This window comes from Cuculus canorus, chromosome Z, assembly GCF_017976375.1.
Source record: "Cuculus canorus isolate bCucCan1 chromosome Z, bCucCan1.pri, whole genome shotgun sequence".
Classification (NCBI taxonomy): Eukaryota; Metazoa; Chordata; class Aves; order Cuculiformes; family Cuculidae; genus Cuculus; species Cuculus canorus.
Window position 1 is genome coordinate 74,581,207 of NC_071441.1, and position 14,492 is coordinate 74,595,698.

Sequence of the window (14,492 nt, forward strand, 5' to 3'; positions counted from 1 at the left end):
CCATAAAACACACAGCAGGCAATTGAATTCACAGGCAATCCTGTATAAACAGTTACCGTTTGTTATCAAAAGTAAATAAAAACCCAGAAATGCGCCTAAATGTAAGGCAATTAGTGTACTCTATAGGACAAAGTTGGTTGGCCAACGACATAAACCCGACATTTCCAGTTCTCTCTTGCCCTATGACGCACTGGAGCATATGTTTAGCAGTTACTTCTCCATGTCTCTGCGAAGTGGATGTTCTCACAGCCTGCAGCACCGCAGAGTTGTCTTCCTCCTGCAGGAAAGCAGAAGCAGCTCCTTAGCAGTAGGAGATGAGTAGATACACAGAGCGCTCCTGCCTTCATTCATGTACTCTGAACAGAAATATAAACTGCGAAGAACACAAAAAAGGCTTTTGCTGAAGAAAGTGCTGAGGTATAAACATCAACGTTCAACTCAGCGCTTGAAGAATAATTATTTCCTAAAAGAAATGAGCTCACAAGACAGGAAAACATTTCTTCCTAAGATCTCATCTAAATCTTCCCTCTTTCAGCTTAAAACCATTCCTATTCATCCTGCCCTTGATCTCCCTCATCAAGAGCCCCTCCTCAGCTTTCCTGGAGCCCCCTTTAAGGAGGGGTGAAGGAGGGCTGAGGAGAATATTTGCAGGGGTATTTCCATCTCAATAGACTGTAATGTTACTCAACCATGAAAAAAGTATCGCTGCACATCATCAGTCTTAACATCATATTTCTTTCACAAAGAAACATGCTTTGTCTTCACTTTGAAGCTCAACAGTAGAATTGTAAAGTGGCATTTGTCTTTCATATGTGCTGTGTCCAGATGTGAACATGTTTACTAACATGAAAATCAAAACACATCTGTTCACATTCGATGAGGCAGTCTTCCAGTACTTAAAGGGAAAGGTCAATTAGAGAGGTAATAGCTTTTACTATTTATGGCTTTTACCATTTAAAAGGGGCATAGTTAGCATTTAGTTAGTTGTGGCTGCCCCATCCCTGGAGGTGTTCAAGGCCAGGTTGGATGGGGCTTGGAGCCCCTGATCCAGTGGGAGGTGTCCCTGCCCATGGCAGGAGGTGGAACAGGAGGGGCTTTAAGGTCCCTTCCAAGCCAGACCATTCTATGTTTCTATAATTCTAAGAATCTGAGCAATATCAGGAGGAAGGTGATGCTTAAGCACCAAGGCAGCCTGTATACATGCTGGAAGCAGCTGCTGAATTGCCATGCATCCTACAGGCTGGCTTCAGTACAGGAAAAGTGGAGGTTTGCTGACTAATGTCTCTATGAGGGTGAATAACCTGCAGTTTCTGCCAGGAAGTTGACAGTTCTTTTAAAAACAGACCTTCTGAGAAACTTCTCCAGTGCCCACAGCATCTCCAGTGCCCCCCTACAGAGGAATCTGCTGCCCCTAGCTGACAGCACCGCCCTCACAACCTTTACCATCTTAATTCACGGTGTTTATCAGAAGCCCATTGTCCCAGTCCAAACAACGCCCAATCATTTATCTCCCAGCACCTAAAGTGAGGCCTGGCATAGGTACATACCAGTATGGAGATGTTCTTTCCGTGGAGTTAGGGTTGTTCAGCCTGGAGAAGAAAAGGCTCCGGGGAGACCCTAGAGCAGCTTCCAGTACTGAAAGGGGCTCAGGGAAATCTGAGGAGGGGCTTCTTATCAGGGAGTGCAGGAACAGGACAAAAGGAAGTTTTAAGCTGAAAGAGGGGAGATTTAGATGAGATCTTAGGAAGAAATGTTATCCTGTGAGGGTGGGGAGGAACTTGCAGAGGTTGCCCAGGGAAGTCATGACTGTCCCAACCTGGTGGTTCAAGGCCAGGTTGGATGGGGCTTGGAGCAACCTGATCCAGTGGGAGGTGTCCCTGCCCATGACAGAAGGGTGGAACTGGATGGGCTTTAAGGTCCGTCTAACCCAAACCATTCAGTGACCCCATGAATCATCTCTGTTTGCAGCCTCTCTCTATCTCTATCCCTATCTATTTGAGTGCTAGGAATGGTTGGACTCAGTGATCCAGTGGGTCCTTTCCAACCTGATGATCCTATGATTCGATTATCTCAAAGGCGAGAGCTGGCTCAAAAGCTCTAAATTATCAAGTTTTGATTGATGTTAAGTTCATAACATTAAAATGAGTCTTTGCAAAGCAACAAGGGATGGATAAGATTTCTGGGAAAATGTATGTACATGGATGTAAGTGGGAAATACATTGTCTCACTGCACATGACTGGAGATCACTCCTTGCATTGCCCAGCCCTGATAAAGGCTGGATTCCTAAAACTTCAAAACAAGTCTTAAGTGAAATTTGCCAGCATTTTCTGTATTAAAACTTTAAAATTTTCTTCCACCCTGGAGAGAAGTTCCAATACTCGGATCTCATACCTCATAGAGCTTGCAGAAGTCCAGAAGTGAAACAGATGCCCCAGTAGATAATCATAAACTACTCACAACTGCAGATGTTTATAAACAGGACTGGAGTCAGCTACATACAGGGGTGGTGTTTAACGTCTAGCAGTTACTGGTGTCACTGCAAGATGCACAGCTGTCCTGTGACACACAGACCATCTGCCCTGAAAGAACCTGCCTTCTGAAAACCAGGCACCAGAATGGGTTACATAGCAATGCCAAGAAGTATCGTCACCATATTGGACTGTCCAAAAATACTGCAAAGGCACATTGCTTACACCCATGACACAACACCAAAAACTGTTGGCGCCGTAGGCCCTTCTCCTTCATCAGCTCTCTGAAAAGGATAAAGGAACAGCGACCTCAGCTGTGTCAGGGTGGGAACTGCAGTCCCACCCACGGCATCCAGCCGCTCTCGCTCCTTTTTCCTGCCAGGGTACTCTGACCCGACACAACAGCTAAAATGGCCCTTGATCTTCTGGAGTTCCTTTAGCAAGTGTGCGTCCCCGGGAGCCGAACTCTGTGGTTTTCAGGCACGAGCTGCTCAGGTAGCAACAGCTTAGAACAGAACACACTAGACTTTTAACATGGAAACTTTTATTCCCACTGGGATCTGTACATTCAAGTCGCACATACGTTAACCTGATAGAGCTGGAAAACGGAATCACGACAACAGCCTGGTCAGTCTGAACAGCGAAAGAGTTTATGCCTCAAAAGTGGACAGGAAGTTTGTGACTATTTCCTTCAACTTTGCTTCCGTCTGGTCAGAGATCTTCCCCTCGGTCCTGTTGAAAGAGTTTAGTTAAGCTTCTGACAGAGGTATAGATACATGGTCAGTTCCTCACTAAAACAAAGAGAAAAACTTTCCAACGAACTGTCTGATTCCTAACAGAACTGGCAGATAAATCAACACGTTTGTTTGAGACACTAAGCTATACACCTGGCACTAATGTCCCTTCTTAGTCCTCTGAGATCCAGAGCTTTTCATCACGTCAGCTGGAGGCAGTTCAACAAGACTGTCTCGTACAGAGCTGTGCCTCAAGAGATTGAGGGCAGGTGACTTGACTTGGGACAAAACAAGCCAGGAACAGTTCACAAGCTAGGACTATGGAAATGCTCAATTCCCAAGTCCCTCCATCAACAGGGAAGGCACAGACCATCACTTAATCCCCAGTACTGCAAGAGCTTAAAGACATGGGAACTGACTAGATAAAAGACATTTCAATACCAGATTAAGGGAGGTATTTGAGTAGGTGCATTTTTAGCATCAGCTGGATTTCCTAAGTAAAAACCAGAAACATGCAGCTGAGCTCCAGGACAGCAGTGCAAGGAGAAAGGCTGATTTAATCTTCAGTTACAGTACAAGCAGCTCGGGCCTGACATCCTAGGAAAACTAAATTAATAGTTCCATGATCATTACCCGCACTCCAGCCCTCAGGTCAATACTCCTAAGATGAAGCAAGATAAACCTCATACCTAATGGTGGAGAGGAGGGCCTGGTGCTGGCTTAGTACATGAGCGAGGAAAGCACTCTCAAACTTTGTGATTTTGCTGGGCTCCAGCTTGTCCAAATGACCTCTTACACCAGCATAGATGACAGCAACTTGTTCCTCAATAGCCATGGGAACTGCAGGAAAGAAAGCATTCATCTGTGGGTAAACATTACCTTGGGACATAGCAGCACTACAGGATCGTTCTTTGAAGATAAACACACACATACAACACTATTCAACACTATTCAAACAGATCTGCATTTACCATATCCACAGAACAGACATAGTAAATGCCGCCATGCAGACTGATCTCATTAGCACGGGAACTAATGGGAAACGCAGACTCATTATGTCCAACACACTCACCATACTGTCCTTGTTTGAGCAGCTCTGTCAGACGCACACCACGGTTCAGCAGCTGTTGTGTTGCAGCATCCAGATCAGACCCAAACTGGGCAAAGGCGGCCACTTCACGATACTGAGCCAATTCCAGCTTCATGGTACCTGCCACCTACAACACATAATACTGCTCAGACCACCCTTCAAATGCGTCTCAGTTGCTTCTAGCTGACAGCAGTCACAAGACAGCTTTGCCTCGTGTACCAGCCAAGTGAATCTGACAGAAGATTACATGCATTTCTGACAACCCCACTGTCTGCTTGGCCTTACGTTCAACATAAGCATGCTATTCCTCCCTAAAATGGTGACACTTGATACTAAAACTCTCTAATTCCGCATCTGGACTACAAGCAAGAGGTTAAGAGAGCATTCTCTACTTCTAGTTAGATCAGTGTCCACCCAGCACGCTGGAACGGAACAGTTCTATATCCTTATGCAGCTATCATTGTCCTTTCCATCCCCATCCCACCTAAGCAGGCAAAGGGGATCTCCTTCATATTTCCAAAGCGTGTTCCATCATTTCATAGTGCTAAGGAATCCAAAGCTTCATTCCCTCTCTTCAGTGAAATGAGCTGGAAAGCCTCCACCCTACTTATTTGTAGTAAAAGGAAGAGCAGCAGTTTCATATTTACCTGCTTCATAGCCCTGGTCTGAGCAGCAGAACCGACACGGGACACAGACAGACCAACGTTGATGGCTGGACGAATACCTTTGTAGAACAACTCGGTTTCCAAGAAAATCTGTAGGAGAAAATTGTTTCATTATCTTGGTCTGAACCCTGGAAACCTCCTCATAGACCTGCCGGTGAGTTACAGAGAACTACTGTCACATGAAGAAGTCCTACCTGTCCATCAGTGATGGAGATGACGTTGGTTGGAATGTAAGCAGACACATCACCAGCTTGAGTTTCAATGACAGGCAAGGCAGTCAGAGAGCCACCTCCAAAGGAATCGTTCATTTTGGCTGCTCTCTCAAGCAGGCGAGAGTGCAGATAGAACACATCGCCAGGGTAGGCTTCACGACCAGGTGGACGACGCAGCAGCAAGGACATCTGACGATAGGCAACAGCCTGCATGGTACAAAGGAAGCTTTCAGACCTCAGGAGCTCATTTAGAATTTTGGATTTCTAAATCTGAGGTCATCTTACAGCTACAAGCACCAATGCTAGACTATCTGCCCTATAATCAATGTTTCCTGACCTGTTTGGATAAGTCGTCATAGATGATTAATGCATGTTTTCCATTGTCTCTGAAGTATTCCCCCATGGAGCAGCCTGAATAAGGAGCCAAATACTGAAGAGGTGCTGCATCGGATGCTGTGGCAGACACCACAATAGTGTACTTCATGGCATCTGGAAAAAATTGGAAACACACACTGCTGTGACAATACTACACCCCTACTCAGCAAATCCAACATCCCTGTGAAGCACTGGGTGCCAAAACAAACCCAGGCAGCATTGCTATATGGTTACAGGAAAGACTACCGGACCAGATAACACGTCCCACAGCTCAATTAACTCAACAAGATTGAGGCGCAAGTGCACAGCAGTCAGCGTCTTACACTTGCAGACTGTTGCCCTTTAAAAAGAAGTTAAAGGTTCACTAAGAGGCACTTTGGTTCTAAAATCACCTCAGCCTGGAAGTGCATGGTTTCCTGGCTGCTGTAAGGCAATACTACCCTTTGTTTCACAGACCCAAACAAATTACTGTCATTAAAATGTGGGTTTTCTTCCTGCCAGCTAAGACTCAGCTTGACCAGCAGGCAAAAGGGAAGGTGCTCAATCTCTTGCAGCCTCATTACGTGTGCAGCCCCACTCAATAGGATCACTTGGGTGACCAATAACAGGACCCAAGGAAAAGGCAGGAGGATGTGTCAAGGGAGGGCTGGGTTCGGTAATAGGAAAAGGTTCTTCAGTCAGAGGGCGGTGGAGCACTGGAACAGCTCCCCAGGAAGCAGTCACAGCATCAAGCCTGACAGTATTCCAGAAGCATTTGGACAACATCCTCAGACACACGGTGTGAATGTTGGGTTTGTTCGGCGCAGGGACAGGAGTTGGACTTGGTTAATTTATTCACAAAAATGGTTATCAGGCACTGGAAGAGGCTGCCCAGGCAAGTGGTGGAGTCACCATAACTAGAGGTATTTGAGAGACAGGTAGAGGAGGTGCTCCAAGAAAGAGACTGGGATTGAACAAGTACAGTTGGACTCCTATCTCAAAGGTCACTTCCAACCAAACAATTCTATGATTAAATCCTTTTGAGTCCTTCCCAACTCAGGTCATTCTACAACTCTGCAAAGATACTATCAGTTCACCCCTTCCACCTGGGAAGTGAAGTCTATGTTTGGGCAGTAAAGTCTCTCCACTGAACCTGCAACTGACACTGACATGACTTGCATACATATGAAACAAATGCCATCAATACTTGTTGATCACAGCTCATCATCAGGCCTGTCTTCACTGCCAAGAGGAGCTCTCAACACTGCTGAAGCAAACACAGGCTGACTTTTCTAGAAGCAATTCAGCCTCCGTTTTGAGGCCATGTCTTAGTCTGCTAATGTGACGTAGCAAAATGTTTTTCCCTCAGATACCCAGAAACGTTTCTTCCCCACAAAAGCAAGTAGTTCACTCATTTAGTGAGAAAAGGATTCTGCCCTACTCACAGGTAGGAGAGGCCATAGCAGGATTCAGCATTATGAGAACAGGATGCTATCAGTTGCCCAGCTCGGCCACCCCCAACAAATCCATACCTGCATCAGTGAGCCGCTTCACCAGCTGAGCCACAGTAGATCTCTTCTGGCCAATCGCAACATAGATACAGTACAGCTTCTTTTTCTCATCTGTCCCATCATTAAATCGCTTCTGGTTGATTATGGTGTCAATTGCAATTGAAGTTTTCCTGTGTAACACAGAGGTCAGCCAGTTAAGTTGCCTACAGCTCTCACCACCTCTAGCCAATTCTGCTCAGCTTTGCACACCGACACACACTGCACTTGAATCTCTGCTCAAGGACAGATTTTCATCTTGGGCATTTAACTCACCCAGTCTGCCTGTCACCGATGATCAGCTCACGCTGGCCACGACCAATTGGCACCAAGCTGTCCACAGCCTTAATACCAGTCTGCATGGGTTCACGCACAGAGATTCTGGGAATGATCCCAGGGGCCTTCAGGCCAACTCTCCTACGTGTCTTAGATGCAATAGGACCCTTAAAAGAGAGAAATAAACTTGTTGCAGATTGTGTCACATAGGTACAAGCAGAAATAGCGAACATCTAGCTACACTTACCTTCCCATCAATTGGATTACCCAGGGCATCCACGACACGGCCCAGCAGCTCCTCCCCAACTGGAACATCCACAATGGCACCAGTCCTCTTCACAACATCCCCCTCCTTGATCAATCTGTCATTTCCAAACACGACAACACCAACATTGTCGGGCTCCAAATTCAAGGACATGCCCTAGGACAAAGATCACGTTATCTTGAGAAAGCCCATACCGACATTTCTGAAAATTTTGAAAGTGTAACACTGATGTGATTATTCTGCAGTGTAGAACATCCAGCATAATCTACCTCAATCTTACTTGCAACAAGAGTCAGTGTCCCACTCTTATGTACATCTGTATATTCTTCCATGCTGGTTAGAGAACCTGCTTAAGCCTCCGACCTACTGCATAACTACAGTTGCAGCAGCCTAGCGTTCAGTCATTTACCTCTCTGAAAAGGCCAGAGAGGATAAGCAGGGTTAAAATACAACATTTCACTCTTACCTAGGACTTGGACAAGGGAAAAGCACTAGCTTCTACTCTGCCTAAGGTGAGGTAGGTTATTAAAAATACTGGAAGAGCTGTTGCAGTACTCAAAACAGACAGACAGCTTTTTAACTCTGCTCTACCCTAAGGGCTGTATAAGGCCAGCAAACTGCAAACCACACTGCATTAGTCAACAGCAGACAGAAAAGCCAGCCTGAAACCAAAGAAAACAAAATCCAACACCAGGTTAGTTCTTATACTTCCTAGATGAAGTAAAATGAAGCTCAAATACAGGCCAAGAATCAGACATTGAAAGCAAAGTGCTACAAATACAACAAGTATTTGCTTTTTGTAGTATTACTTCAACTAGTTCCTAAGCAATAAACTCACAACGCAGTCTGCGGAAGGTCCATAGAGGAGCCTCCATGCACAGTGTCACATTCTCCTTAAAGTCAGCATTACACTTCCAGGCTAAACAAACAGCTTTAGTGAAAGCTTACTTTCAGTCCCGAAGAGAATTCAACCATTTCTTCTGCTTGGACATTTCTCAGGCCGTAAACACGGGCAATACCATCACCAATTGAGAGCACACGGCCCGTCTCCTCAAGTTCAGCAGAGGTGTCAGCTCCCAAAATACGTTCCTCAAGAATAGAAGACACCTCGGCAGTACCTGCAAACGGATATTTCAAAGCAGATTTAGCACACTAAGGCACAGTATAAGTTCACTAAGCTTGCTGTGAATTCACAAGCCAAGGTAGCCCTTCTCAAGTGTGCCACAAGGTCCAGCAAGCAAATCTCTTCCTCACAGGGTGCAAAAGATAACCAACAACTTTGCTATCCACAGCCAATAAAAGCAGTTTCAACTTATCATTATGAGCCAGCTTCAATCAACACACTGGTGGTTGTAATCAGCTTCCATCATTGTGTCCTACACTGTTAGGGTGTACAATCTCTCCCCCTAAAGAGCAATTAAACAATTAGCCTTTGCTCAGAAAGAGCAGACTGTGGAACATTTACTTCGACTGGAGGCATCAAAACACCCTATCAACTGATTTGCAATTCAGGATCTAAATACATTTTAAAAATTCCCCATGTACCTAAGGAGCAAGTAGTCCAATATAAGCTAAAAAAAGGTAATCTCCATCTCTCAAATTTGTTTGGCAGCATACCACCAGCAACTTTTTATTTCCTCTCCAAGGAAGCAGTAAATAGCACTACAGAAGTGTTATTTCTGAATAACACCTTTAATCAACTTACAACACTTCAAAAACTGTACCAGAACCACTACCAAAAATACAGTGCCCCTGCCTTCTCTGAAGGCCAAGACACTGGCAGCAAAAATGTTACACTCAAGGACATAAGGTCAAACCCAGGCAGGCCTGGTAAAGTCATCCCTTCCTTCCTACTGTTACAAACAAGAAAGGAAACAGGAATTGGAGGTGTTTTTCGAAATAATTCTGTAGGAACTGAAGACTGAATTGATCCCTCATGAAGCAGGTAAGCTGTGTGAGTAAACTTTCATTTGATAACTCCTTAAATTTGGGCATAATTTGAACAGTTACTAAAGTGAAGTCTCCTGCACATGACTGTTCATTCACTCTTCAATACTGTTAGCACACAAGTGTCTTCAAATGTTTTACTAACTGACACACAGCTCCCTCACACTCCACGTTCAAATTCCTTTCTGTTCAACAGATCAAGTTCTTAAACTGCACCCTTAAATGAACACCTTTCTCAGACTCACCAGTTTTCTGAAAGCATGTTTTGGAGGCATGGATGTTTCTTGTAGCAACAAATGCTGCACCCAGGGCGTTTCTGGAAATCTAAAATAAGTAATAGTTTCAGTAACAGTGATATTTCCTCAGTCATTCAAATAAATGCTAAGAGATAACACACTGAAATTTTTCATCATGCGTTTATACTTTTGATGTGTTTCAGTTTTAAGCTAAGCTCCAGTGCTGCATTCACAAGCAGTAGTTACGGAACTGTTACCCAAAATGCGGACCTGCTGCCCAATGTGCAGTAAGCCAATCTCTACATCACCAAGAGAGATATACAGAGTTTGCACAAGTTCTGCACACACCGAAAAGTCATGCATATTCATAACTAATCAATTCTTTATCTTTTACTGCACATGTGCCCTAAAATCCTAAATGTATTATTACTGCACAATCTTTATGCAACATCTACTGGATATTCCACAATCCTTCACTGACAAACTTGTGCCAGTGTCCTGCTGGTATTGAAGTTAAATCATTAGTGCTCACATTTCTGTTACATCATCCTTGTTTGGCTCACCCTGTTCACCAGACTATTTCTGATCTTAAAATTTCATGGCTCCCATTCAAGATCAGTTTTGCTGTAAGACAATACATTTAATAAATGACTCCCTTTTTTCATAACAAATACAGGAAAGTGACTCCCGTTTTTCAGTTCCATAATTTCATTTTATGATTTCCTTCAACAGAACCAAGTCCAGCACTACTCAGAAGGACTAGCGGTAAAGGAGACTCCTCTAAATCACTCACTGCATTTTTCTGCACTGCACCAATGTGCTCTAAATCACTCGCTGCATTTTTCTGCACTGCACCAATGTCACCATTACAGCACTGCAGGATCTCCCAAAGCAGCAGCACCTCGCATTTGCCACCTCTGTGCTGAGCAGCAAACACTTGAGGGATAAAGAAATCAAAGCAATCCCTTGTGCATAAGGCACAAATAAGGTAAGATCATCCCTTCTAAGGGTTGGCCTTTTCTTAAAAAGTCCCCAAGTCCATCATTTCCGAAGAATATTTCGAAGCACAGATGCTTCTTGTAGCAACAAATGCTGGACCTAGGGCATCTCTGGAAATCTAAAATGTAATTACTGTAGTAACAGTAGGGTTTCCTCAATTATTCAAACAAAAGCCAAGACGTAACATACTGAAATTTTTCACGAGGACTCATCTGACATGTCTCAGTTTTGATCTGAGCTTAGGGGTTTATTCACAAGCTGCAGTTATGGGACAGAGGCCAGAAGTACTCAGCAAGGACGGACAGTAAAGGAGATTGCGCCAGATGATTCGCTACCTTTTTTTGCATTGCACTAATGCCACCACCGCAGCACTTGCTGTGCTTTGAGCTAAAGCACATTCCATTTTCTGACTGCAGCCAAGCCTCGCTTAAGTAACTTCATTTTCTGAAAGATGTGCAGTTAACTTTCAGAAAGTAATGTTACTTAGACAAGACTAAGCTGAAGTTAGAATACCCAGTCTACTTCAAGAGGGTGGTGGAGCACTAGAACAGCTCCTCAGGGAAGAGGTCACAGTGCCTAACCTGACAATGTTCCAGAAGTATTTGGACAATGCTCTCAGACACACGGAGTGAATGCTGGGGTTGTCCTGCACAGGAACAGGAGTTGGACTCGATGATCCTTGTGGGTTCCTCCCAACTCAGGTCATTCTACGACTCTACTTTAGCTCAAGCTGCAACAACATTGCAGCAGCTCCCAAAGCTGCCCATCCTCGCATCTGCCACATTTATGCCCCATATGTTTGAGCGTTTGTTGTTCATGCAAACATGTTGCATCCCTTACAGCTCTGCACAAGGGCAGAGTGAGACTGTGCATTCTAAGGGCTGGCCTTTTTAAGAAAAAAATCTCAGTCAACAAATCCGGAAGCGTGACTGGAGCGTATATGGCAGAAGCAGCAGCTCAAAATGAGGCAGCAATGTGCACTCGCAGCCCAGGCGTACAACTGGGTTCTGGGCTGCATCAAAACCAGCATGGCCAGCAAGGTGAGGGAGGGGATTCTGCCCTTTTACTTCTCTCTCCTGAGACAGTATGTGGAGTCCTGTGTCCAGATCTGGAATTCTCAACATAAGAACGATATGGAACTGTTGGAACAGGCCCAAAGGAGGCCACAAAGATGATCCAAGGACTGAATCACCTCTGCAATGAGGACAGGTTGAGAGTTGGGTTTGTTCAGCCTGGAAAAGCGAAAACTCCGGCGAGACCTTAGAGCAGCTTCCAGTACTGAAAGAGGATACAGGAGAGCTGGGGAGGGACTTTTTACAAGGGCATGGAGTGATGGGACAAGAGGGAACGTCTTTAAATTGGAAGGGGGAAGATTTAGATGAGACATTAGGGAGAAATCCTTCACAATGAGAGTGGTGAGGCACTGGCACAGGTTGCCCTGGGAAGTTGTGGCTGCCCCATCCCTGGAGGAGTCCAAGGCCAGGTTGGATGGGACTTGAAGCAACCTGATCCAGTGGTAGGAGTCTCTGCGCATGTCAGAAGGTGGAACTGGATGGGCCTTAAGGTCCCTTCGACCTTAAACGAGCTTTAAGGTCCCTTCCACCCTAAACCATTCTGTCATAGGATCATAGAATGGTTTGCGTTGGAAGGGTCCTCAAAGGTCACCCAGTTCCACAACTCTATGACTCAATGATTTTCTGTATCGCTGAAACCTGGCTGCAAGGCACAGAATAAGAAAAATGAATGAAAAAGTGATGAACACATTCAGCGACCGGTGCAACACCGAGCCCCCAGCGCTACAACCGCTCCTCTGCGCGCCCCAAGGCCTCTCCCAGTCACCTTCACAAGGGGCACCGCCCGTGGCTCGGCCCCTGCAGGGTCCCGCGTTTTCCCTTTCCCCTCAAACACAGTGTGGAAACGTCAGCTGGCAAAGGCTCGCACCCTCCTCACACACACACACACACAGGCCCCGCCGAGCCCGCGTCCCCTCAATGTCACCGCGGGGCCAAGATGGCGTCCGCCCCCCCCCCCCCTCGCCCCCCAGCACGGTCACGGCGCTCACCAGGCCTGCCTGCCGCGGCAGGGAGCGGGCGAGGGCGGCAGCCACGCGGGCGGACAGCATGGTGGTGGCTGGTGGTAGTGGCGGCGGCGGCTTCCCCGGGACGAGCCTGGAGCGACACGCGTGGCAGCTGCCTACCCCCGCCTTCGGCACAAAATGGCGACGCGCGCTCCGCCCCGTGAGGGTAATGCGTGCCCACAGCGCGCGGCCACGCCCCCTCGTGGTTAAAATGGAGAGGCCACACCCCCTCAGACACCGCTCCAATAAAAACAATGAGTCCACGCCCACCGCTTTTAGCCACGCCCCTTACTCTACGCAGGGATGCTAAAGCAGCAGGGGTCACGCCCATCGCTCATGGCCACGCCCCCAGACGTTGGAGGCCACGCCTACTGCATGAGACCACGCCCCCTGCGATCCGGCCCCGTCCCTAAAGGCAGAGGAGGCGACCCCCCCCGGCATTACCTGGCCCCCCCCCCCCCCCTTCCAAGTCGCCTCGCAGCTCTGAGGCGACGTACAAGTGCCTGTGGTAGAATCATAGAATGGTTTGGCTTAAAAGGGACCTTAACGCCCTTGTGTTACTGCGCTTTAGTTGCTCCTGCTGCATTTGTGGCCTCTGCCCACGGCATCCTGGTGAAAATGGAGGGGCGTGTTCTCTTCTTGCACCGAGAACTGTGTTACCATAGAATCATGGAGTGGTTTGGGTTGGGAGGAACCTTAAAAGCCCATCCCCAAAAAACAGAGGAACGACTGGAAAGAGATAAGGCCAAAACTGACAGACAATCCCGGAACCTGAAGTTCCTGAAAGATAAAATGGAGGATTTCAAAGTCAGGATCAGTGCTGCAGAGGTAAATGGAATGAATTTTCTACCAAGGTATTTTGACAGGATGGTTGGTCAGGCTGAAAACTTTAAAGACATCCCTGGAGCTTGCAGAAGTCTGGGATTTAGGAATCTTGGGCTAACAGGACTATGTGTTACTACGTTTCAGTTGTTCCTGCTATATTTGTGGCCTCGGCACAGGACATCCTATGGAAAATGCAAGGGCATGTTCTCTTCTTGCACCTGTGTTATCATAGAATCATGGAGTGATTTGGGTTGGAAGGAACCTAAAGCCCATCCGGTTCCATCCCCCTGCCATGGGCAGGGACACCTCCCACTGGGTCATGTTGATCAAAGACCCATCCAACCCGGCCTTGAACATCTCCAGGGGTGGGGCAGCCACAAGTCTCCTGGTGGGCCAGGGCCTCACCACCCTCACAGGAAAACATTTCATCCTAAGATCTCATCTAAACCCTCCTCTCATGATGTTCAACAAGGCCAGGTGCAGGGTCCTACAAGTGGGTTGGAGCAATCCCCGTTTTCAGTACACGATGGGGGATGAGGTGATTGAGAGCAGCAGAAGGACTTGGGGTGCTGATTGATGAGAAGCTCAACATGACTTGGCAATGTGCACTTGCAGCCCAGAAACCAACCATGTCCTGGGCTTCATCCAAAGCAGCGTGGCCAGCAGGGCGAGGGAGGGGATTCTGCCCCTCTATTCCTCTCTTATGAGACCTCATCTGGAGTATTGTGTCCAATTCTGGACTCCTCAGCATAAGAAGGATATGAAACTGTTGGAGTGGGTCCAGAGGAGGCTACAA

The 14,492-nt window shown here is 46.6% G+C and overlaps 1 protein-coding gene across 1 annotated transcript; it reads right to left on the minus strand.

The window, feature by feature from the left end:
* Positions 1–2,995: 2,995 nt before the first annotated feature.
* ATP5F1A (ATP synthase F1 subunit alpha) lies at positions 2,996–13,023 on the minus strand. Its single transcript, XM_054054840.1, has 12 exons — positions 12,857–13,023; positions 9,805–9,883; positions 8,561–8,730; positions 7,595–7,768; positions 7,348–7,514; positions 7,057–7,205; positions 5,508–5,659; positions 5,153–5,377; positions 4,941–5,048; positions 4,276–4,420; positions 3,893–4,043; positions 2,996–3,201 (listed from the first exon to the last, which is right to left on the minus strand). Exons 1-12 carry the CDS (start codon positions 12,914–12,916, stop codon positions 3,120–3,122), a joined length of 1,662 nt encoding a protein of 553 aa, XP_053910815.1. The 5' UTR covers positions 12,917–13,023; the 3' UTR covers positions 2,996–3,119.
* Between the last annotated feature and the right edge of the window lie 1,469 nt (positions 13,024–14,492).

Coding starts and splice junctions, on each gene's coding strand:
- ATP5F1A (XM_054054840.1), bottom strand. CDS start 12,916: ATGCTGTCCGCCCGCGTGGCTGCCGCCCTCGCCCGCTCCCTGCCGCGG. Junction 7,769..8,560: donor AATTCTCTTCGGGACTGAAA/GTAAGCTTTCAC, acceptor TCTTTGTCCTAG/GGCATGTCCTTGAATTTGGA. Junction 5,660..7,056: donor GAAGCGGCTCACTGATGCAG/GTATGGATTTGT, acceptor AATTTTTTCCAG/ATGCCATGAAGTACACTATT.